The following is a 26,307-nucleotide window of genomic DNA, read 5'->3' on the forward strand; positions in this document are numbered from 1 at the left end:
GGGATGTGCTGCGATCTGGTGGGGCTGCGGAGAGGGCCGCTGCGTGCCTTCCGGGGCCCCTGGGGGGACTGCTTGCCGTTGTGGGTGTGGGTCGGGGTGTGGGGGGCGGCTGTTGGCCTTTTGCTTCTGCAGCAGGCTTCTCTGCGGCGGGCACCCCAGGGGCTGGGGGTGGCAGAGGGCCTGTATGTCTGCCGGCCTGCCAGCATCACCGGGGGGGGGGTGTAACATCGAGGTGGACATCATACACACACACACACACACACACACGCACACACACATGCACACACAAGCACACACACACACACACACACACACACACACACACACACACACACACACACACACACACACACACACACCTACTTCAAGTGCACCCCAGCATCCTCCTGGTTGCATTTCTCTCCTTTGCTCCCTCATTTGCTGCCATACTTATGACAGGAAGAGGCCACGTGACCAGTTGTAGTTCCAGTTTTCCTGGACCTAATTCAGTTTTTCAATACATCATCATCCAGTGTTCATGTTTTTGTGTAAATGTTGTTTGTTTCCATGTTTATTTGTCTCACCGTGGTGATTCTCCCCCTCTTGGAGTAGTGATCAGTTGTTTATAGATCCAAAAATGATAAATAGTTACTCCAAAGAGGGGGGTTGGTGGTGGCTCTCCATAACCAAAAACTGTGCTCTTGTCATTCTACAGGTCAATGCAATAACTCCACAGGACAGAGTTATTGCAGCAGTTCTTGATGATTTAAGAATTTATAAAGAGTTGCATTGCAGGTTGAGAACTTGAACTCCACTTGCAAACGAACTCTGTCCTGAATGCAATGGCATACAAATACTATGTGTTGTATGCCCAGCATGCTGACAGCACAGTTAAAAAAAAAAAAAAAAAAAAAAAAAAAGGTACGGCTTGCATTTTCACGACACTGGATTTAACCAAGGGCTACTGGCCGATTTGCTTGTTTCAGGAGTCCAAGGAAAAATTGGCGTTCTCCACTCCGTTTGGCTTGTACCACTTTTGCAGACATCCGTTCAGGTTGTTTGGTGCCCCAGCAACCTTTCAGAGACTCATGGACTGCGTCCACATGTAGCATATGCCGTGGCCTACCTAGACAATGTTATCATTCACAGTGGCACCTGGGTGCCGGCTACTATAAAAGGTTTGTCCCCGACTTTTCAGAGCTAACCAGCCCCTTGTTCGAATAAACTTGAAAGGGTGCTCCAGATACAGCACGGTGGAGAAGGAGTGTTTGGCGATAAAGTGGGCCATTGGTTCCCTCCGCTATAACCTCCTGGGAAGTGCTTTCACCCTCTGTTCAGCCACGCCACGCTGCAGTGCCTCCACTGCATGAAGGACACAAATACCTGGATCACCCAGTGGTACCTGGCTCCCCAGCCCTTTAACTTTTGGGTGGTCCATAGGCAGACCAAGGGGTGTGGTCAAGCACGGGCTCCTCAGCCGACCGGGAGCCAAAGCGGAGGTCCATTCCTCCTGCGCCCGAAACCATTATTATTATTAGTAGTAGTAGTAGTAGTAGTAGAAGTAGTAGTAGTATTTATACTTCGGGCCAGTGAGGTTTTTGTTTAAGGACATAATTAACTCTCGCCATGTTGGCAAACCATGGCAAAAAATAATTCTCCCTCCCTAAACCCCTACCTGTGGGCAGAGACTCCCAAAACAATTCATCTATGAAACTGAATTTACCAATTCTAGATTATTGAGACAAAAAGTACAATGAAGTATTAATTACAATATTTACTTATTATGTTTGTGAAATAACATGTATTTATTATGATTATTGACATTTCACTGCATATATGTATGAAAGTATGTATATGTATGTGACGAATAAACTTCTTGAATCTTGAATCTTGAATTATTGTGTAAAATAATTACCCAATGCACTTTGTCTGACAAATATATCTTTTTGACTTAAATTTGTTTAACTGGTCAAGGACTTACAATTAAAAAAATTGAAATTTTAGTCAAAAACTTCCAATAGCTGTAATGAACAACTAATTTACAATTAAGTCCCTCACGCCCACTTCAGACGAGGCACAGGCTGAATCTGTGTAGTTTTCTGTATCAATAAGGAAAATCTTCAAGAACCTCAATTGAAATTCGTAAGTAGTAATGCTGATATAAAGAGTGACAGCACAAACTGGTGCTATGTTCCATTTGTGTCGATACTGGACCCCATATATTGCTGCCTGCGGCTATATTTATTATTATTAGTATTATTGTTATAAGTGGTATTAATATTATTATATGAAGTAATGCCTTATTAAAATGATTATAAATATCCTGAATGCCCCCCGGGGATTAAGAAAGTGTTATCTAGTTCAAATTACTAAACCCCTTAACCCCTGGCTGCCACTTCAAAAGCCAGCCACAACCCCAAAAATAGAATTTCCAGTTCTTGCAGGAATCAAGTCACCTCTGGGACAAATTATGTCACCGTGAAATGAGTGATTGAAACAACGGTTACACAGTGTAACAATGGGCACTAGATTAAAACCGTCTGGATTATACAATGCCAATAACATTGCTCACTTGGCGTCCATTGTGGCATTTCAGTTATGTGGCACGTAAAAAATTGCACATCTTGTTTCTCTCTCTCTAAAGTGTTGACTTCCAAAGTTTTATATTTCCGTTTTTTTCAATCAGGGATTCAGGGGGGTGTGGCCAGAAGAAGGCAAGCTTTACTTTGGATTGATACTGATGGGTCACGACCATCTGGCTATCACGTTACGACAAGGCTTTGTGCAAATCCCTCCTACTTTGAATTCTTGCCCAACCCAGTCTTGGCGGCAGTAGTATAAAAAAGTCAAGTTCGACACACCTCGTTCCCTCCTCATCCGAGTCCTAACGCTTTAACTCATCTCATCTCAACTTTGCAGCAACAAAACATGGCAACTGCAGGGAAAGTAAGTTTATTGGTTTTACATGTACATTGTTCATTAATTGGTCTTAAAGATGACAATGATGGGAGGGGTATGATCAGTAAAAAATCTCAATACTGGTATCTTTACCTTGGAAATGATTAAACGGACTTGATTAAACATGATTCAACTTTTTTGGATGACAATTTCCTTTTTTAATAACGGAAAATACTGAGTTAAAGGTCATACTTCTTTTACATGAAAATAAATCTAACCAAACTTGTACACTTCCTTAAAAAATTATATATATATATATACATATATATATATATATATATATATAAATTACCTGACAGGTGAACTAATTTACTGTGCAATCACATTGAAGGGATAAACTAGTTGGATACTTATTTGACACCATAAGATTGTTTTGCTACTTGCCATCCATGTCATTTAATACTATAAAAGCATTTGAATTTGATATCCAGCCCAAGTAAGAATATCAATTATTTTGTGTGATTTGTATTTTGTTATTCGAGTGTATATGTGCACAAACTTAATGCACAAAGATTAATTATATATACAGTATATACCAAACAACCCAATACTGATAAAATGTTCTGAAAATATTATCTGATTGTTTGTAAGTATTTTTTTAATTAAAAGAAAAATAGTTTTATTTACACAAGTGATTTTACAAATAAAGGAAACATGCATTACTACACTGGAAATAAAAATTTGATACTTTCTTTGAATGATGGTTTGCCATTTTTTTTAAATCCCTTAATCAAATGATTGCTCCCATCATTTATAATCGTAGCGCAACCTTGCTGAAGACTTTACAGTTGAGAAACGTACAACTCTACTGCAGCGTCTCACTGTGCTTGGGAACCAATATGATCAGAACCAACATTTCAAGACCAGGGTTGTCAAAGGGTTAACCTATACTTTGATGTTTTATGGGTAAAGATCATAAAAGTACATGTTGAAGCAACAAATAAATTGAGTAATTTTGTAGATATTGGAATGCCTACATATTCTCCTAAATACTAGATTAAACATTTATTTCTTACCGTTAGATGTGTTATATTTGTTTGGGTTGTTCTGTCCAGTGGTCCAAATTCCCCTTCTGGTAAATATTTATTTTGGCAGAGGCAAAATAGGTTAATGTTTGAGGCCCATCCCTGCACTTTGCCAGACAGTGATAAATTATGGGGATATTTTTTGGATTGGCCCTGTGCTTATATTTTATGTGGAAACTTTTGGCCTTCATGAGCATTTATACTCTGAAATTTCCTGAAACAGAGGAACCCTAAAAGTAAAACAAAAAATGCTGTACCAAAGGCTTTTAACACACCAATAGAAACTGTAGCAATATGACAAAAAGCTACTCTCTACTATTCACTTCAAAATGTCCATACCAATTTCAATTCCTGTAGAAGCTAGTGTTCTGCTGACAGAAACCGGGGTTTCCTGGAATAATAAATGGGTTATGCAGAAAAATAAACAAAATTAAAACCTAGTATACACTTAATGACATAATATAGGATTTGCGAGTACTAGACCATATTGAAGCCTGGCTCGGATAATGACTAGATCATGAGCCCAACTACATTATCAAACTTTTGAGCTGTTCCAGATGGAGAGAGAGGGAGAGAGAGAGTGAGAGAGAGAGAGAGACCCCAATATTTTAAAGCGTGTTTAAATGCAATGATTATGTTGAGATGCCATTTATTTATTTTGGCATTTGTTGTTTCTCCTAGGTGATCAAGTGCAAGGCAGCAGTGGCCTGGGAGCCAAATAAGCCTCTGGTGATTGAAGAGATTGAAGTAGCTCCTCCCCAGGCCAATGAGGTCCGCATCAAGGTGAGAATAACAAGATAAAATAACATATTGTTGAAAATTGTTGATTGAAAATTGTATCTAATGGTAATATATAGGCCTACATTTAAGCTCTGTGGAGTTACTGCCACTGACCTGTAGAGTAGATGGAGCCTGTCCATAGGAAACTACTAGTCGAGGCCAGTTTCTGTTGTAACAGGCCATTCATGAGGAATATTTTTTTTGTTCTGGATAAACAGCGATCAGCCACAACATTAAAACCACTGACAGGTGAAGTGAATAACTTTGATCATCTTGCTCCAGTGGCATTTTTCAAGGGGTGGGATATATTAGGCAACAAGTAAAGTAAAGTAAAGTCAGTTCTTGAAATTGATGTGTTGGAAGCAACTTTGACAGGGCCAATTTGTGATGGCTAGACGACGGTGAACCGGTGACAGGGTCATGGGTGACCATGGGCTCATTGATGTGTTGGGGGGCAAAGGCTTGCCCATCAAATCAAATCAAATCCTGTTATGAGCAAGTTGGGAACCAGATTGATGATAATATGCCAATAGGCGTCGTCACACGCTTCAGCTTGGTTTTAGACTGTAAAACATTTATTTTATCTGTTTATGCAGCATTGTTTGAAGGCCTTTATGTTTCAAGGCCTCGGACCTATTATGCTGTTTTTTACACCTGTTGGTCTTGATCCAATTTGAGGCAAGATATAAGCAATCCAGTTGCTGAATCTTCACTCATATTAGATCTACAAGGCCTAATTTAAAAGTTTGTTCCAACTTTGGTTGCCGTGCTACAAGACACGGACACCGAACCGCGACACACTGGGACTCTCGCAAGGGGGGAGTTTTTTTTATTAAACGTTGGAAAATAAAATACATTTAAAAATCTACAATAAGAACACACAGTTTTGCTTCTCGTCTGTCCTGAAATTATAATACCACTCATATTAGGTCAGAACACATACAATCGCACATAAATCTTACTCCAAACAACACTCCACCAGACCATGGTCTGCGGGGCAGGACGGGTGCAAGTGATTCATGTTGACTTGCTTGGAGGACTCGCATGCATTGCAGTTTTAACTGCAATTGCCAACAGCATACGTTGAGCACAGGGGTTTTCTGGGGTGGCTGGGCACTGGTGGGTTGGTGTGGTGGTGCTGGTGTTTCCCCAATGGTGTGGCCAGCTAGGTTTGAGTCCTGGTGGCTTGTGCCTGTTGGTTTCTGGCGTGCTGTGACCTGGTGGGGCTGCGGAGAGCCCCGCCGGGTGCATACCGGGGCCCTTAGGAGGCTGCTTGCTGTTGTGGGTGTTGGTTAGGGTGCAGGGTCTCCTCACCTCAGGGGTGGCTTTAGGGCCTTTTCTGCTGCTTGGAGGCACTACGATTTAATACCGACCTTATACTTCAGAACCAGTTGGGACAAGTGCCGTACATCACCGGTGGACACTTCAAATGCGCACACACACACACACACACACACACACACACACACACACACACACACACAGGTGGTTTCATCACAGGCACACACACACCACCAGCACCTGCTTCGAACACATCGGGATTGGTGGTGGTTTTGTGTAACACAAAGCTGTGCTCTTGTCATCCCACAGGTCGTCCATAGGGCAGGGTTATTGCGGTTCTTGATGATTAAAGAATGAATAAAGAGTGGTATTGCAGGATGAGAAGTTGAACTCCACTTGCAGTCTGTCCTAGATGCAATGACATACAAATTCTCTGTGTTGTATGCCCAGCATGCTGACAGCACAGGTTTAAAATAAATAAATAAATAAATAAATACATAAATAAATAAAAGCTAGATAGTTCTATTTATTGTGGTAAATATAAAATTAATTAAATAATTTAATAATAACTGCTCTTTAAATGGGAATTGACCATTCCAAGCTCCGAATGAAACCGTTAACACGAGAACCGTTAAACGCCGTTACAATTGCTGTGTTGTTGACTTTGTTCCTGGAAGATTGTTGCTACAGGGGTGTGCCACACTGACCTGTACCACCTTTTCGAGGGGAAGCACAAAGACGGCTTCCCGGCTGTCCTGGGACACGAGGGCGCTGGCATCGTGGAGAGTGTGGGGCCTGGCGTCACCGAGTTTAAAACAGGTTAGGAACAGTCAAACCAAGACCACCTCCAGTGTTTTTTGAGCTGATGTCACCATCATACGATTTTGACCAATGTCTGATAGAATGCTACTTGGGAAAAAAATGTGACCGGCACAGAGACACAGACAACGGGGTTGCTGTTGGGCTGCTGGGGGAATAAATTGGCCTAGCTCCTGTGAAATGATGGAAATTCCCACATCTCAGAAGTTTAGTTTTTTAAGTGATACATCTTACGTCTTTGACAATTAAAACTGAAAACTTTAAAGAAATATTAGTTGTTTTAAAATGCTACATTTGGAATTAGTTTTGATGCATAACCATTTATGTGATTCTCTCAAAGGAGTATCCCTTTTAAGCTTTGTTTGAGTGCTCACTAGTAGCTAACTAGTAGCCTAGTGTTAGTGGGAATTAGCTTTGTTTATCACTGGTTTGTCATGGTGTTTCTAATGTTTGGCATTCAACTACTAACCGCACTCCCAGTTAGTAGTTGAAAGGAGGGTTAACCCTAACCCGCCTTTAAAGTTTGATTCTAAGTTCAATTTCATGTCAACCCCATTGGACGGTACTCCTCACTTAACGACCTACCTGTTTAACGTCACTGTTCGGACTTATGACCAGCTCTCTAACCAGTCGTTATTATACGCTGCGTATAATACGGCGGCATGCACGCTGTGTGCGCCGCGTCTCACGGTCAGGCATCTGATCGCGCATCACCGTTCTCAGTCTGTCTCATTCCCGCAGTCTGTCAGTATTCACTACACTAGCGTTGGCAAAAGCCCCCTCACCGTGAAATAACGCAGGTCCTCAATTATTGACCAATTAGCTTAATGGCCTGGTGCTAGGAATGGAACTCATCTTTAAGTGAGGAGTACCTGTAATTATGTGTGTAATCTTTGACCTTTCTATTTAAAAATATATATAAAAAATCTCCCCTCTTTTAGGAGACAAGGTGATACCTCTCTTCATCTCCCAGTGCGGAGAGTGTCGCTTCTGCAAAAGCCCCAAGACCAATTTCTGTAATGAGGGATGGTGAGCCTGCTAACCATCTACTCTGCTACTCTACTGTTTTTTATTTACTTTTTCCAACAGCTGCTTAGCTTCAGCCCAAAGCAAACATGCCCCTTTTGTTTTTTACGTGTTTGTGTAGAACCTCTCTACTGTTCTAAACAGAATTGAGATTGCAGATAGAAATAAGCATCCGTTAAAGCAAGAACTAATAAATAAAAGAAGTTAACAATGTTACTTTTCTACAGAGATGATGGCACACACACACACACACACACACACACACACACACACACACACACACACACACACACACACACACACACACACACACACACACACACCACACACACACACACACACACACACACATATATATTGTGAAAGGCATCTTTAAACACAAATTAGGTGTTGGAGGTTAAAGTTTAGACTGTAAATAACTCTCTCTCTCTCATGAAGGACCAGCACTCGTCAAGATGTCATGTCGTCTGAGGACAGCAGGTTTACCTGTAAGGGCCAAAAGATTCTGCAGTTTATGGGGACCAGCACTTTCTCCCAGTACACGGTGATCAATCAAATTGCTGTTGCTAAGATAAACTCCTCTGCTCCACTGGACAAAGTCTGTCTGCTCGGCTGTGGGGTCTGCACGGGATATGGGGCAGCTGTCAACACGGCTAAGGTGTGTTTGTGTATAAGGATAGAACGTGAAAACGGTTTCGTTTTTTTTTGATTGTTTAGATATTACGTCTCTATAGTGGTGGAAGTACTGGAAAGCCACACTTAAGTAAAAGTCAGAGATATCTTACTAAAATATGACTCTGGTGAAAGTCACTCATTAGAATACTACTGAAGTAAAAGTCTTAAAGTAGCCGATATTAAATGTGGGGGAAACCGGGGCTTGTTGTCACATTGTTAAATATTTTCCCCATCAGAGGGCGGTACTTAAAAGTCGAATACCGTTTTATAGTTTTATAATTTTGTACATCTATTTGGTCTGATGTCATTACCTGTCTGGGTAAAGTAAAGCACACTGTTAGCTGAGGTGAGTACTGATTTACCTAGTACTATCTTCTGTTTTTCAAAGTGTTCTGCTAAAAGCTAACTTTAAGATATAGCAAAAATGTTCTACTCTGTGAGGTAAGTACTGGAGGTAAGTTAAGGCAAGTTTCATTTAAATGTATATTTGATACAACACAGACAATTCATTCAATTTTATAATTGTAGAACCCAGAATTGCGATTGTGGCACCGCCCCTTGCGTCCGCCTGCGCGAGCACCTTGTGTCAATTACGCACATTTTAGTATTTTTTGTATTTTTAAAGCTTATAGAGCTTATTGTGCGTAATCACCGGGTGTCATGACATTTCACTGCATATATGTATGACCGTATGTATATGTATGTGACATATAATCTCTTGAACTTGAACTTCAACTTGAACATTAGAAAACATGTCAGTGTGACAACTTACCTGCTGATGGGGCCACATGTCACATGTGCACACTCACTATTTAAATGCCTATAACTCTGTACTGAAATATGATATGAAAATCAAATGAATACAATATATATGCCTGAGACTTCGCTCTTTCATTTTCATCATAACAATATGATGTATTTATTCCAATATATAAAAGAGTGTAAAAAGTCTGACAAGATGCCCCGGTCTCCCCTACTTAAGTATCAAAAGTAATTATACGGTATTAAATGCGCTTTTTGATTTTCACTTACTTCCGTAAGTCATGTCTTTCACTCTGACATAAGAAAACATTTGTTGTCAATATGGCTACGGGTGTTGGTCTCCATCACTCGTAGCTCACTGCTCTAGTTGTGGCTCTCTGGGACACGCCTGTGCTTGTTCAGTAGCAATGCTGCCAAATTGGAACTTAACATGGGCAGAATTGCAAGGTCTCATGACAAACACAGCCATCCCCCCAAAAAACCCACCCGCTTCAACACTTAAAAAGTAGTCCAAAACTGTGGACTTGGTAACTCTGAACACTTGAGAGTGTTTCTTTACACTTGCTTGCTACTAGATATGACCCTTGATTCGCTAACATGAACCTTGTGATAGCTGGCTTCACTAACATCATTGGCTACACGTTTTCTGCCAATTTTATTTTGTAGCGAGTAACAAAATTGTTCAGGAGAAATGTATCGGAGTAAAAGTATACTTTTTTGGGGCTAAATGTAGCTAAGGAAAAGTTGACAGAAATATAATAACTCAAGTAAAGTACAGATACTACATAAAAACTTTACACAACTGCGTCTAAATACACACCTGTACAATTGCATGAAAGTCTCTCTTTGAAAACTCCTTCCTTCCTTAAAACGTAAATGAAAATAAAATTGTATAGTTCTCTTTACAATTGCAGACAATCATATACAACACGTCACATATACTGTATTGATATTCCCGTTCTGACAATATTAACATCCAATTATTTCTGCTCAGTAAACAATGGTTTTCTATTAAACATTTTGGACCCCTCTCCCATGAACTGAAAATAAAACAAAATCTCAAAGTCGTGTAGAAAGTAAACCAAATCTGAAAAAGTGGAACTAAATCATCATCTAGTCTGAAATTTAAATTGTAGTTCTCTACAACTTCAGACAATCATACAACACACGCCATATACTGATATCCCCATTTATATTAACAAACATCCAATTGTTTCTGCTCAAGAATGGTTTTCGATTAAACTTTTTGGAACGCCCCCAGGTAGAGCCAGGGTCCACCTGTGCGGTGTTTGGCCTAGGGGCCGTGGGATTGGCCGCTGTCATGGGCTGCAAGTCAGCGGGAGCAAGGAGAATTATTGCTGTCGACATCAACCCGGACAAATTTGAAAAAGCCAAGGTATTTGGCGCGACCGAATTTGTGAACCCCAAGGACCACAGCCAACCCATCAGCCAAGTGCTGTCGCAGATGACCAGCGGAGGAGTTGACTACTCCCTAGAGTGCGTTGGGAATGTGGGAGTGATGGTGAGGGAGCCAGATTGTGCGAGCATGTGATACCTACTGACATAGCCTGTCCATGAGGAACCTAGGGTTTCGATTCTGACTCGCTATTGTTGGAGTAAAATTACTCTGCCACAGAATCACGTTGCTGATTTCAGCAAATTTTGAGTTTGAATTGTTTACATCAATTACTGTTCCATGATTTGTCATATAACTTACCCTGTAATTTTTCCTTATCCTCATCTCATGTAGCGGAGCGCTCTGGAGTGCTGCATAAAGGGCTGGGGTGTCAGTGTGATTGTGGGATGGACGGACATGGACAATGTTGCTACAAGACCCATTAATCTGATTGGTGGACGGACATGGAAGGGCTCTTTGTTTGGAGGTGTATAAATAAGATTTTGTGTGTATGTATGCATGTATGTATACATATTTCATAGAAGTAACATTCTCTATTTGATGTGCATTTTGCTGGCCAGGTTTTAAGAGCAAGGATGGTGTACCTCAGATGGTTAATGCCTACATGGACAAAAAGATAAAACTGGATGAGTTTATCACCCACAACATGGCCTTGGATGAAGTCAATGACGCCATTGAGCTCATGAAGCACGGCCAATGGTAACCTTAACAATTGATTATAAAGCGTCATTTTGTGGATAATAATGGATAATGGATAATAATGGATTCCAGTTATGCATAAACTTGTTCTGTTTTTCATTTCTGCAGCATCCGCTCAGTCCTGAGTGTATCTCTGCAGTGAAAAGAGAGCCGTGGTGACCACTGCAGTAATCCTACAATAACTGTATGTCTGTATGTCTACAAAGAAGAGTCCAATCTCACATTGGCCCATTTTCTTTTTCAAATAATGCAAGATATTCATTAATTACCCACAGCAATACAAAATATATGCATGCACAGTGTTCTGGTGTTTGGGAAAATGTATATTTGAGTTGGTCATACATTTGACATAAAAAAACAAACCTGAATAGATTCCCTGAATGAATAAAGTGCTTTCGTTCTTTATCAGTTAATGTTGTACTTCTTTTAGGAGTCAATGGTATTTGGTTTGACTAGTCATTGAGTGTTGCGTATGAGTAACACCATGACAACCAGTGATAAAGTGGATTCTTGCCAAACGCTGTTAGCCATGTCAACAACAGAAAGGCAATGTAGATAGCTGTATCACTCAATGGTTCTATTTTAAGTTGAATGGCCGGCCAGCATGAAAAATCATGTCATGTTTTACCTTTGGTTGCCAAAATCAGTAATTTCTCAATTATGTCTGTGTTAAATATGACACTTTGGTTGTTGCAGCAGGGAGTGATGTAGAAAAACATTAACTAGCTCAAAAGACTGAAAAATACTGGAAGTGGCCCTTTAGATAAGGTCGTGAATTGAAGGTCATTTTCATGTTCCTTTTAATGCCCAAATTACACCAGGCGTGTTGGTGCAACGTACGGGCGCAGGGTGGAGGATATTGTTATAGAGAGAAGGATTGTTGAAAACAACAGTGATTTAAATCTTTTTTTTAACAGTTTGATAAGTTTTTTGTCTGAAATTCCAACAATGCTTTTATTAGTTGTGTGAAAAATATAAAACAACCTTTATGATTTCTGCTCATTACTTGTATAAAAATTACATTACAACATGTTAACCTTGTCCGGACTCACAATATGTCCTATGATCTCTGCATACACTTTAAGTTAAATAACGTCTTGCATCAAGTTAAAAGGTATAAAAAAATGTTTTATAGTAGTCTGCCATAAATTACTTTATGGTGGAATGGTGAAATGTGAGCTTAAAACTGTAATTGTCAAAATTGGTCAGTGGGATGTGTTTGTACTGTATTGCATTACTTCTACGTATTTCATATATGTTTGTTCTTTGTATTCAAAACAGGTTTTGATAAGTAAGCAAATCTGAAAGCGGCTCTGGGTCCCTTTACAATGTAGGCTCATATAAAACGCATTTAAATGATTGCACTCTTTACAAAAACATTTCTATGTAGTTTTATCTTGTGTTATTTATGGGAAAGACTCACATAGGTACACCCAGTTAAAAAAAATAGACCTCTCACACAAAAATTGAGAAATGCCACACGGCTGACATTGCCAGTGTCCTCCAACAGTGGATTGACATGGATTTAATAGGAAGCGTCAATTTATGTCACGCCGCACCGCGCTTGTATGCTGCACCAACATGCCGCCTAGTATACTTCCACCGTAAAAGTAATTTGGCATTTTTTTTTTCTTTCTGACAAACAGTGTTAATTTTATTAATTTAATTCTTACATTCTTTTTTGATTGCTTCAGAGAGTGTATTAGTCACATCCTCTTGTTCTTACAGTCAAACAGGCAATGTCCTTATTCACATCGCAATCACTTTGCAATGTAGGAGATTTACTTTACAATATCTGAGAAACTAGAACCATTTTTGTCGCACCTTGAACCTGTAAGATTATTAAGTTCCAAGTGGCTATGTGTACATTTTGATAATGATAAATCCCTCCTTACAGTAGTCCTCATTCAGGTCAATGTCACTTTAAGGTTAACTTTAGTAAAGAAAAAATATCCCTGATGAGGTTGAGACATCACTTTTCACATAATAAAAATTATTTCACACTTTGATTTTTCCTGCACAAACCTTCTCACGGACACTGAAGAGAAAAAACTAGCTCCGTATAGAAATTTGGTATCAAAGGGCAGATAATGTTTTGGATACTCCGGATACAATTCGCTCAATACCACAAAAGCATTGAAAGTAAATACCAAGATTACCAAGACAATATGCTATATAATGCAATATTAAATACAATTTTGGATGGAACTTAAATAATTTTCTCTTGATATATAATTGCGGTCAACACAAAAATGTGATCTTATGTATGAGTGATTAAAATTTGCCTACATTAACTAATGTTCACTTTTTTTTTTACGATACCAATGATACCAAGTGAGATACATAAGAAATTGGATGAGTTGAAATCAAAATTTAAATGTTTTTTTTTAATGGGTCCGTACATTTCAGCAAGGATAAGAGGTACTTCATTGGGTAAGACGCATCTTTCACTCTGACATAAGAAGATGTTTGATGTAAATATGGCCATAGGTGTCTCCATCAGTCGTAGCAGGTGCAGGAGGGGCAGCATCACCGCTGGAGGAGGCTGTCGCTGTGGTTGTTGCTCTCCAACACACTGCTGTAGTTGTGGCTCTCTGGGACATACCTGTGCTAGTTCAGTAGTAATGCGCCTAAAATTAAACATAACACAGGCATGGTTGCCAGGTTTCCATGACAAACCCTGCCTTCCCCCAACCCATGTACAAAAAGAAAAAACAACTCGCTTCAGCACAAAAGGTAGTCCAATTCCACGGGGCAACCGCCGACCTGGCAACAGAACACAGATTTGAGTGTTTCTTTACACTTAACTATATGATTAGCAGATATGTAATATTTGATACTTTATATGTTTTAAATAAAGTATAGGATCAAGTATTAAGTGTGTTATATTTCTGTTAGCTTCATAGCCGGTGTCAGCTTCAAAAAATGGATATTCTTGGTATGTGCAGATGTCCACAATGTTCCCAGGAATTTCCAGAACATAATGTTATTAGTAACTTCCAGAATGCTTGAAGAACCTCCTAATTTGTGTGAATTCAAACTTGTGTCACGAAACAATGTCTGGCTCTCTTCCTAATAAAAGGAGCTGTTTGAGCAGTTGGTCTGAGAGAGAGAGACAGCTAGGCTGCTTTGGAGTGTATCTGTATTGGATTTTCTCTCCTATTTTGCACAAGAGATTTTCCTTAAAGAAGCTCTCAGTCTGTTTCTGATAGCAAAGATTTATCTCACGGAACAGATTGAAAAGTTATTAGACAATTTTGGCGACGAGGGTGGGACCTCCAATTTGACTTTACGGGACTTTCTTTTTGTGTTCAGCTGGCGTGAGCACCTTTTTTCCATTATGGAAAGAGTGGTTACATCCGTGGTGGCCAATTTCTATTTTGGAAAAAGAGAGTTATTATAGAGATATTATAATAGAGAGAATTGCGTCCCTCTATGTGTGTGCGGGTATGTGTGTATGTAAGGAAAGGTAATTCAGCGTGAGACAGAGGTGAAGTGGAGGAAGCTGCGGGCGATTTAACTTAATAGTTAAAATGATGTTCTGTGTAATTATGATTAAACTAGTGGTGTTGTATGTTACACCTGTTGAAGCAGACTAAAAGAAAATTTATTTTATATTAACAAAGTAGACCTTTTTTTTCATTAGATCGATTTAATTTTTGAGGTACTGGTGGTTCTGTTCTGCGGCTTTGTTTCTAAGTTAGTTAGTCAGTAAGTCAGTTTCATAAGGTTTTTGTAGCCAGGGGAAGAGTCCGCCAGCTCATTGTGTGGTTGGCTTATTGCTCTTTTTAGTTTTTGTTCATTTTTACCAGGCACTCCAACGGGGTTTTATGTTTGTATTGAGCTTACTAGTAGTAATAAAATTCACATAAATTCACAACCAGAGGTAGGGTTATGCACATGAGTTCAAAGTGATCTTATTGGTGTCTTGGGGTGTGTCGCTCAGAATGAAAAGTACAAACAAACAAACAGTCCTTATTCATCACGCAACACATGCTTGCACACACACACGCTTTTTGATGGTGGCCGGTGAAATGGATTCTCTGCTTTTGACCCATCCTGGCTTGTCCTTCCTCCGGGGGCACAGCCAGGAGCAGTGGGCAGCATACGTGGACGCGCCCGGGGACCTGGTGTTTAATGTCCATTGCTGGTCAGACAATGATGGGTGCATGTTTTTGGTGGGGGTCCTTACTGACGTGAGGTGGAGGAAACCCCATGTGAGCACGGGGAGAACATGCAAACTCCACACAGAAAGGCTCCTGTTTGGGAGATAACCTGCCTGGAGCACAGTGCCAGCAGCGCCCCAGGCGGGAATCAAACCCAGGACCTTCTTGCTGTGAGGCAGCAGTGCAATGCACTGCGCCACCGTGCCACTAATCCTACAAACCACCTGGCAAATAGATCGCAATGAAACAAGTGTGGATGATATGAGCACTGAGTGATCTTGGGTGTCTTGGGGTGCATTCCTCAGACAAACAACCTCTTGTAAGAACAGAATAAGTTAAAGAGATATATAATAAAATATATCTGTTTGGATTGCTGGAAAGAATACTGCAAGGACTGAAATGATTTGGAAATAATTCACGAGATAATATAATTCAAGTGTATAGGTGTGGAAAATAACCGGATTGACAAATCCATTTTTTTATAATAAAAAATACAATACAAAATTAGTACAAAAGTAAATACAAAAGTCACTCTGACAAAAGAATGGACCGACTCGGCGAAATTTATGGTGGAAAAACAAGGGACGGCATGGTCTAACAATTACAATTATGGGGTAAAACTGGGTTTTCTGACTAATGGCAGTTTTAGTTAAAACCAACTAAAAATTTTGAAGGGAAAGCTAGAATGTTATGAAAAGTGAAAGAAGAAAAAAGAAGATTGTAAAGTGTATGTTGTGTGGGTAGAAGAAGCACAGAATAGGGAGACAAAGCAGAAAAAAATCATGCCACTCATCAGATGTTTAATGTCCCAGCCGCTCCTAGATCCCCTGCTACCATATGCTATGCTTTATGATGCAAGGCTTTGTTATGTCATACTTTATTTTCTCCGGGAACACACGCCACGTGCCATTCCAGGTGCGATCATGACATGATGCGCTGCGGTGGAGACACTTCTGTCCTGTAGATACAGGGAGAGAAACTTAGACAAACACAGAAACACAGACAAATGGCTTGTAAAAGACATAGCTGAAAACTTGCAGATTGCCCCGGTGATCAGAGATCATCCACCGGTTGCTAGAAATGGAGAAGGCTATACCCCTGACATCCGACGTTTAGTACAATAACACCGTCCCGCACCATGTGAGTTGCAACAAATGTTCATGAAACACTTATGGCAAGACAAGAATGAGGAATGGGAAGACACTGCAGTTTTGGTCTTGATGTTGGGTCTCCATACATGCTTCAACTTGAACTAGTATTCGATTCAAGATTCAAGATGTTTTTTTATCAATCACATATACATACTGTACGAGCATACATATATTTAGTGAAAGGACATTGCAATGCACCCAGAGATTATGCACAATAAATAGTAACTGACACAATAGCTAACTAATTAACTAACAAACTAAACTAACTGAACTAACTGATTCCTAAAATGTAATTCAGTTAGTAAACACAATAAAATAAGAGTAAAAAGGTAATATACTGAGTAGGAATACAAAATAGAAACAAGAGAAAAAAGACTGTTATGTATGTACAGATATGTGCAGTATAAATGGCATGTGAATAAAGAGAGGTAGTGTGTATTGAGATATACCGTACAGTTATACAACAGTATTGCACAGCAATACAGTAACAATACAGAATGCAGTAGAGTATGCAACATACAGTACAGTGAGGCAGTGGGACCTATGTGTGTGTCTCAGTACTTTTTGTTAGGGCCCCTGATGAGTTTAGCATTGACAGTCCTTATGGCTTGCGGGAAGAATTTCTGTTTCACTCTCTCTGTTCTCACTGTGTGATTGCGGAGGCGCTTGCCCAATCGCAGGAGCTGGAACAGTCCATGGTTGGGGTGGTGAGAATTCTTAATGATCCTGCGAGCTCCGCTACAACACCTTCTTACGTACAAGTCCTGCAGGGAGGGGAGGGTAGTAACAGTGGTGCGTTTAGCTGAACACACCACCCTCTGCAGGGCCTGCCTGTCCTGAGCAGTACAGTTCCCAAACCAGGCAGTGATGTTGCTTGTCAGGATGCTCTCCACCGCTCCAGAGTTGAAGGACATGAGGATCCTCACCGAGACCTTGAATTTCTTCAGCTGCCTGAGGTGGTAAAAATGCTGCCTCGTCTTTCTCACCAGAGTGTCTATATGTATAGTCCATATTAAGTCGTCCATGATGTGGACTCCCAGGTACTTGAAGCTGCTCACCCTGTCGACAGACGTCCCATTTATCACAAACAACGTGTGCATCCTCAGTTGTAATCCTTTCCTTAAGACCACAATCAGCTCCTTAGTTTTGCTGACATTCAAGAGGAGGCTGTTGTCCTGGCACGAGAGTGACAGGTCAGCCACCTCCCCACGGTAAGTCGTCTCATTGTCATTGGTGATCAGGCCCACCACAACGGTGTTGTCAGCAAATATGATGATGGTGTTGGAGCTGGACCTGGCTACACAGTCATGTGTGTACATTTAGTACAGTTGGGGGCTGAGGATGCGGCTCTGGGAGGATCCTGTGTTCAGGGTGAGGGTGCTGGACATGTGCCTCCTCACCCTAACCACCTGGGACGTGGTTGTGAGGAAGTCCAGGATCCAGGCACACAGTGGAGTGCTCAGTCCTTGCTCCTGCAGCTTTTCAGCCTGTCTGATTGGGACTATGGTATTGAAACCTGAACTGTAGTAAAAGAACAGCAATCTCACATAGCCCCCCTTCAAGCCCTTCAGGTGCGTGAGAGTGGTGGCCAGAACCTGGGAGACCACGTTGTCCATGGATCTGTTCAGCCGGTATGCAAAGTGCAGTGGGTCAATGGTGCGTGGGAGGGAGGCACAAATGTAATCCTTAATCAGCCTCTCAATTTAGAACGAATTGTCGCAGCCCACCCCACTATTAACTTGCAAACGGCTCAACTGGCTTTCTATGAGAGGAACCCATGGGGATGTGGAAAAGAACGAGGATATGGAGGACCAGGTAGAGAGAACGCACCAGGCCCTGGAGGAGTGAATGGCAGTGACCATACCATACCATACCATGCCATACCAGCCTACCAAAATGCTTTTTCAGGGCTGGTAAATCAAATCGAGCATTGGAAGTCCCTGTTTTGTCCGGAGCTCATAAAACAAATCAAAAACTGAACTGAAAATAAAACAAAATCGCGAAGTAGTGTAGATAGTAAACCTAATCTGAAAATACCGAATTTGTGAACCGCATGGACCACAGTGAATCCAATAGCTAACTACTGTCTAAAATGACCATCGGAGGAGTCAACTACTCTGTGTGTGTTGGGAATGTGGGATTGATGGTGAGGGAGACATAGCCTGGAGACATAGCCTGGTCATGAGGAACGGTTCTTACTCGCTGTTGTTTGTGTAACATTAAGCTGCCATTATGCTGGGATACAGCTGCTAATTTCAGCAAATCAGAGTTTGCAGCATTTTAAGCCAATCACTGTTCCAGGTTTTGTCATGTAACTTACCCTGTGCTTATTCTGTATCCTCATTTAATGTAGAGGAGTGATGCATAAAGGGCTGGGGTGTTTATGGGATGGACAGACATGGACGACATTGCTTCAATACCCTTTCATCTGATTAGTGGACGGACATGGAAGGGCTCTTTGTTTATATACAGGTATATATACATAATATACATATTTCATTGAACATTTACATTTACATTTTGTCATTTAGCCGACGCTTTTATCCAAAGTGACTTACAATTATTCAAACACCGACGGACGCAGCCATCAGGAGCAATTAGGGGTTAAGTGTCTTGCTCAAGGACACTACAGCATGCTAGCAGGAGGAGCCTGGGATCGAACCAGCAACCTTTAGATTACTAGAAGACCAGCTCTACCTCCTGAGGATGGTGTACCTCAGGTGGTAAATGCCTACATGGAGAAAAAGATTAAACTGGATGAGTTTATCACCCACAACATGGCCTTGGATCAGGTAAACGATGCCCTTGAACTCATGAAGCACAGCCAATGGTAACTTTAACAATTGACTATAGAACGTCACTTTCTCGCCGGAGTCACAGTTTGGATTCCAGTAACATATTAAATTGTTCTGTTTCTTGTTTCCACAGCATCCTCAGTCATGAGTGTATCTCCTTAGTGAAATGAGAGCCATGGGGCACTGTACATCTGGGCGCCCTGCAGCAAGAAAAAAATAATTTTCCAATCTTCAAAGACCAAATTGGTCCATTTTGTTTGATGCAAGATATAAATTAAAAATCCATCGCAATACAAAATATATGCACGCACAGTATGTTGGTGTTTGGGAAAATATTAGCAAAAAAGTAAAAAAGTATATTACATAAATTTGACATAGAAAAACAGGATAAATTCCCAGAATAAATAAAGTGCTTTTGTTCTATGTTGGTTAATGTTGTACTCCTTAAAAGTCAGCTTTTAGGAGTCAATGGTTTTCAGTATGGTTTGGTTAGTCATTGAATGTGGCATACAGTATTCGCAACACCATGACAACCAGTGATAAACAAAGTGGGTTCTTGGTTTATCACTGACACTTTGTTAACAGCATTAGCTACATCAACAACAGAAAGTCAATGTAGATAGCTGCATCGCTCAATGGTTCGATTTCAGATTAAATGTGTGGCTGGCTCGAATAATCATGTTTTTTTACTTTTGGTGGCAAAATCAATCATTTATCTTATCAAAGGTGTATGGTGTTGGTTATTGCAGCAAGGAGTGGCGTAGAAAAATATTAACTTGCTCAAAAGAGCGGAAAATACTGGAGGTGGCCATTTAGATAAGGTGTAAATTGAAGGTCATTTTCATGTTCCTTCTTAAATTGATTTGACATTGTGTTTTCTTTCTGATTAACAGTATTACTTTTATTCATTCAATTCTTACATTCTTTTTTGGATACTGTCCATGGAGATTTCAGTGAATCGTTTTACAGACTATTAGTCACATCCTTATAGTAGTCCTCATTTAGGTCTATGTCATGTAAAGCTCATCTTTCATTAAAAAAACAGACTACCAAGACAATAAGCTATATACAGTACACCGATTGGCCACAACATTGAAACCACCACTAATTACCACTATATTGTGTAGCTCCCCTTCGTGCCACCAAAACAGCTTTGACTCGAGGAATGGACTCCACAAGCCCTCTGAAGGTGTCCTGTGGTATCTGGCACCAAGACGTTAGCAGCAGATCCTTTAAGTCCTGTAAGTTTGGAGGTGGGGCCCCCATGGATCGGGCTTGTTTCAACACATCCCACAGATGCTGGATTGGATTCGACATAGCCATAACTGTTTGAACCTTGTCAATGTCACTCAGATCCTTACGCTTGCCTATTATTCCTGCTTCTAACAGATCAACTTCAAGAACTGACTGTTCATTTGCCGCCTTATATATCCAACCCCATTGACAGGTGCCATTGTAAGGAGATGAGTAATGTTAAACTTCAATTGTCAATGGTTTTAATGTTGTGGCTTATATACACACCATAAAATATATTCTAGGGAACGGAAGACTTAAAGAATGCGGTTTAACCCAGCCCAAGATCACCCAAAGGTGACCATTCGGCTAATTTGGTGGATAAGGGGGGCTGGATTCTGGCCGTCTGTCAGGGCTGTCGAGATAAGACTCGACCGTTGGATCATTGAAACCATCGGGAAGGTATGCATGCCGTTTAAAAAAAGTTTTCCTGGGGAAAAAAGTTGAGAGTTTGAACTGTCAGGAGGAAATGGTCTGAACGTGAGTGGGTTCCCGTCCGGATGTCAGTTCTTCGATTGCAGGCGTAGGACGGTTTTATTTGCAAATTTGACGCAAACGACAAGAAAATTAGTCCGGATTGCCATGTCGATGTGAAATTGTGTAATGTAATTTGCCTATATAACCATTTTGAACCTAAGTATAAAATGTTAAATAGTACTGACCCCCCCCTTCATTTTACAAAGCTAAAGCCATTATGATCGTGCTTTTGAAGCTAATGAGGAAACTGCGGTTCAGCTAATAACCGCTAGATGCTGCTCCAAACTTTGACTCAATTTAAGTCAAAGGCAATAGAATGACTCAGTCAATACATTTTTATACCATACATATGTCACGAAGTCTTAAGGACAACCCAGGACACACCACACAGAGGCAGCAAGCATCAAATAAGTTATTTTATTACAATCCATTCATTAAATAACTAATTGCATTTGATAAGGAGGCCTAGAGCCGATGACAATCACACAGCAGTCTGGGTCTAGATTACAGCGAATGTATGCACACGGTTTAAAACACAGCACACTGTGTGAAAATGCATTTACAGCCTTAGAGTTGTGACTGGACTACCAAAAATCTCTCAAACCAGCACACCAGTCGCACCCGTAAGTTATGGACCGCACTAACCTTACTGGTGGCCTGCCTAAGGCCTACCCCCAAAGCTAACACTTGAGCAGGTTACACAAGTTATGAAATACTAAGGGCACAAACAGACAAATTGTCCGTTCGGGGTCCCTCCCGACCAAAAAAAGAAACAAAAGCAAGGCAGTGCGGGCTCCGCCAATTGTCACCGTAGATCTGGCAGAAAGTTCACCGGTTGCGGGGCTCCTAAGTTGAGTCGATCCCAAGCAGCCAGGACTTTGACAACAGGCGGGGCGTTGGCATGGGAATGGCCCGGAGTCCCCCGGTAGAGCTGGGGTCACTCTTGGGATTCCAGGAGGGGGATCGATCACTGTAGCTGACAGAACAAACAGACACAGTATGAGCATTCCCGTTTCATTGATAGGGCGGCCCACTCGCACAGAAACACTACAGGATTCCAGAAATTACAGTTCCTTGAGGAGGAGGAGGAGGAGGAGGAGGAGGAGGAGGAGGAGGAGGTCGTCCGGTCCGCTCCCCTGGCGGCTCGCAGGGAACTTGTCCTCCCAACAAGTTCCAATCGGCCTCTCTTATTTGCTGTCCATTACGGGGCAACCAATCGGTTGGCGTGCGCTGTTCTTGCCCATTAGCAACAGCGGCGTCTCGTTGCCATCAGCCGGGTCTTGCTGGTTAGCGCCTAAACATACGGAAAACAACTACCCACCAGCAAAAACATTGATCCCACTGTCCCAAATAGTCCATGAAGCACACCCTCATATTACCAGTCAACCTGCATAAATCAGCATACTAATATTAACAGTAAACCAATAAAACTACACAGGGCCCACATGACACATACTTTATTATTATTATTTTGGTTTTATTTGCAAATACAAGACCATGGCGGTCTCAATATCTATTCTAATGGGTGTATTGGTTGTGATTTTGTTTTTTGAAATTATTGTTCCATAAAAGAAGATTAATTGTGTATGTCCAAATCGTCTCTTCAGATTTTTTTGTCTACTAAAATTATATAGAAATTAATAGACAACGGGTTTCATTTCAAAAACTAAAAGCCGTAGTAGAACCAGTAGGAATCAGTTTCCACAATGGTGGTTTAATTTCAATGTTTAAACACCCATTTATATATAATTGTTGAAAGATAAAATTCACATGTCCTCATTTTGTAATTTTGTCTCAAGTAAAAAAAAAAACAACATACATCTGTATGTGAACCACTGCATTAGCAGTGTAAGGTCAAATTACATCAAAGTGAACCTCATCAGATCGCTGCTTCCTAAAGTCACATGAGAGCTCACAGTGAACAAAAGCACCATGGAGAACTGTGCTAATAATTTTGTGGAATTTGAATGGTTCAAATCTTGAATTATGTTTGTGTTGTGACTTAATTATTCCAAGTGGTCTGATGGAGTGCTGTTCGACAGGTGATCTGATGCAGAGCGGCGGTGGCATGGGAATCTTTGAAGATTGTCCATGGAGGATGTGGAGGGGTCACCCCCTAGGGCCGGGGAGGTCCGCCTCAAGGTATAGCTGATCAAATTGTGCTGGTTAAGGTGAACAGATGGGGGTGCATAGGCAAGGCAAGTTCATTTGCCGAAGTTAAGTAAGGTGTGGGCGTGGATACTCCATGCTGTTTCTACTGTAGATTTGGGTCATTCACGAACAATCCAATTATTTGAACAGCTCTTTTGTAGGAACCGGGTCTCACTGGGTGGTGACCCGTTTTTTTTTTTTGTTTTTTTTTCAAGTTTTACACTTTATCCTATGCCAGAAAAATACCATTTAAATTTGGGCTAATGCAGTGGTTCAAACTTGTTTTTTGAGGCCCCCCTTTGAAACATAAAAAAAATCCCAGCACCCCCAAAAGGAGCTAGTCTGTCAGCCTGTTTGATGCAGAGATGGGGGAGACTTCCAGTCTCCAGAACAATCCAGAACAGTCCGTTCAAGAGTCACAAAGTGTGTAATTATTCTCTCTTGTTGCAAGATTCTCTAAAAATAAACTACACATAAATACCAATAAAAACAGTACCTTATATTTGTAAACTGAACTTTACTATGACCCTGTTAATTTAAAATAAAAGCACTAAACCTGAGTGAGCTGTTTACGTACACTATTTTGTGTCTGCGTCAAAAAGTAATTGGTAGACTTTGAATTTCACATTTGACTTGTGCTGCAGATCAGTGTTGTACAACATATTCGAAAAAAAACAGCAAAACGCTGATCTCCCATCACTTCCACTGCATTTCCAGGGAACGCCCCTAGTGCCAAGCTAACAAAATCTCGGGGAAGATGCCGTCAGCCTCCAACTGGGACTCAGCAGCCAACTGGGACTCCTTCACCACTGAGAGAGAGATAGGGACTGCTCACCCCCGGACACGGACTCTGATGACGTGGATGCGGCGTACGCAGCATACTGCAAGATCCTTGTAGATGCGGCAAAAAAGTACATCCCTCATGGCTTCATCAAGACGTACATCCCGGGCTGGAACAATGAGTGCAGCCGCCTACTCCTGGACCACCAAAAGGCCACCACCCAAGAAGAGATAGATTTGTCTGCCACAGCCCTTCTCCAGAAGCTCGACGTGGTACGCAGAGTAACTCGCCGACAGAGAGTTGGACAGAAACAGTGGAGTTGGTAGACTTCACACACTCCAGTCGCAAAGCCTGGCAAACCATAAACCAGCTGACAGGGAGGACGTTGATGCGCTCCAGGTGCCCAATAACTGCAAATGCCATTGCAGCCCAGCTCCACGGAAATGGAAGGTTCCGGAATGCAGACAGAAACTTTGCATGCACAACACTGCGAGAAGGGTCTTCCCTCTCCAGGGCAGCCAGCATCGACTCCAACATCTCAGGTGACTTTACGGCACAAGAACTAGCTAGAGTGATCGACAACCTGAAGTCCGGAAAGTCACCAGGGCACGACAACACCCATCCGGAATTCATAAAATACCAAAGGCTGTCATCTTCCAGGTGGCTGTGCTCCTTCTTCTCCTCATGCCTCCGCAGGTGCAAGATCCCAAGGACCTGGCGTCGCGCTACCATCATTGCCCTCCCAAAGCCGAGCAAGCCCGCTGACGACGCAAAGTCATACAGACCAATCTCGCTCATCTGCAGACCATTCAAGATCATGGAATGGCTCATCCATAGCAGGATAACCAGAACCACGAGATAACCCGGTGGTGGATCCACAGCTTCCCAAGGAGCAAGCAGGCTTCTGCAAGGAAAATCAACGGTAGAACAGGTAGCACTACTCGCCCAAGACATTGAGGACAGCTCTCAAGCCAACGAGAAAGCTGGAGTGGTGCTCCTGGACCTAACTGCCGCCTACGACACAGTGTGACATTGTGGTCTCCACCTGAAGCTGCTGCAGATGATCTCTGACAAGCACATGGTGTGCTTCATCATGGAGCTTCTGGCGAAACGTAGCTTCATCCTCAATACCAGCGACGGCGAGCAGAGCAGGTTGCGAAGACTAAAGAACGGTGTGCCGCAGGGGTCAGTCCTTGCACCGATGCTATTTAACATCTACATCCACGACCTTCCAGTGACAAGTCAAAGACGTACAGCTATGCGGACAACCTGGCTATCTTGCTCCGAAACACCTTCATGGACTATGACTGAGGACGTGCTCAACCGAGACCCCCAAGCAGACTGGTCTCACGTCAGCCCTACAACCTGGCAGCGCAGAGGTTACTGCAAGCGGCTCCAGAGGGACAGTCAAGAAGGGCATGGCTCGCCTCGTCCTGGACGGTAGAGTGGAAGACTGCTGAGCCCACGTGACTCCACCGCAACATCTGGGACCCAGGTGGAGGAGCCAAGGGTGAGAACTGCCACGCTGACAATGGACAATACTAAACCAGCTGTGAACAGGTGCAGGTCGCTTCAAGTCCTCCATGAAAAAATGGGGTCTCTCTGACAGTGCTCCCTGCGAATGTGGGGAACCTGAGCAAACAGCGGACCACATTATCAATGGATGCGACTACCACAGTCTACTGTCTGAAGCTGGCCTCTTCAAACTGGACCTGGCCACGATGAAATGGCTATGCGATAGTGAACTGGACATATGATGTCATACGAAAGAAAGAGAAAGAAAATTGGCGGTGCACGACCTTGCACCGTGACGTCACACAGGTCCCCACACACCATGGCACCACCCCCTGGTGACGTAATTTGAATCACATGCTTTCTCGTGCCCCTGCGTGTGGGGCAAGTAATACCTAGCTTAACCTGACCCAACCCCCTACTCCAGTTTCAGAACACAGTAAAATGCACTTACACTGTGTTAATGCTTTGATTTTTCCTGGCGGAAATTTTTTTTTATAAAAATTTGGCTGTCATCAATGTCAATCACAGTCGATGGAGTCAATCACCGATTGACAATT

At 41.8% G+C, this 26,307-nt stretch overlaps 1 protein-coding gene across 1 annotated transcript; it reads left to right on the top strand.

Moving 5' to 3' along the window:
- The first annotated feature begins 2,831 nt into the window (after positions 1 to 2,831).
- LOC307238981 (alcohol dehydrogenase 1-like) lies at positions 2,832 to 11,609 on the top strand. The gene is made up of 9 exons (XM_080012151.1): positions 2,832 to 2,925; positions 4,644 to 4,745; positions 6,701 to 6,842; positions 7,784 to 7,871; positions 8,307 to 8,526; positions 10,567 to 10,827; positions 11,056 to 11,188; positions 11,283 to 11,421; positions 11,530 to 11,609. The coding sequence occupies exons 1-9, from the start codon at positions 2,908 to 2,910 to the stop codon at positions 11,561 to 11,563; spliced, it is 1,137 nt and encodes a 378-aa protein (XP_079868277.1). The 5' UTR covers positions 2,832 to 2,907; the 3' UTR covers positions 11,564 to 11,609.
- The last annotated feature ends 14,698 nt before the right edge of the window (positions 11,610 to 26,307 follow it).

This window comes from Zeus faber (genome assembly GCF_960531495.2).
Source record: "Zeus faber genome assembly, chromosome: 13".
NCBI lineage: Eukaryota > Metazoa > Chordata > Actinopteri > Zeiformes > Zeidae > Zeus > Zeus faber.

What these genes read in the sequence shown, in the direction of transcription:
- LOC307238981 (XM_080012151.1), top strand. An exon ending in CGTCACCGAGTTTAAAACAG is followed by an intron (nt 6,843 to 7,783) that starts GTTAGGAACAGT and finishes CCCCTCTTTTAG; the next exon opens with GAGACAAGGTGATACCTCTC. An exon ending in CTCATGAAGCACGGCCAATG is followed by an intron (nt 11,422 to 11,529) that starts GTAACCTTAACA and finishes TCATTTCTGCAG; the next exon opens with CATCCGCTCAGTCCTGAGTG.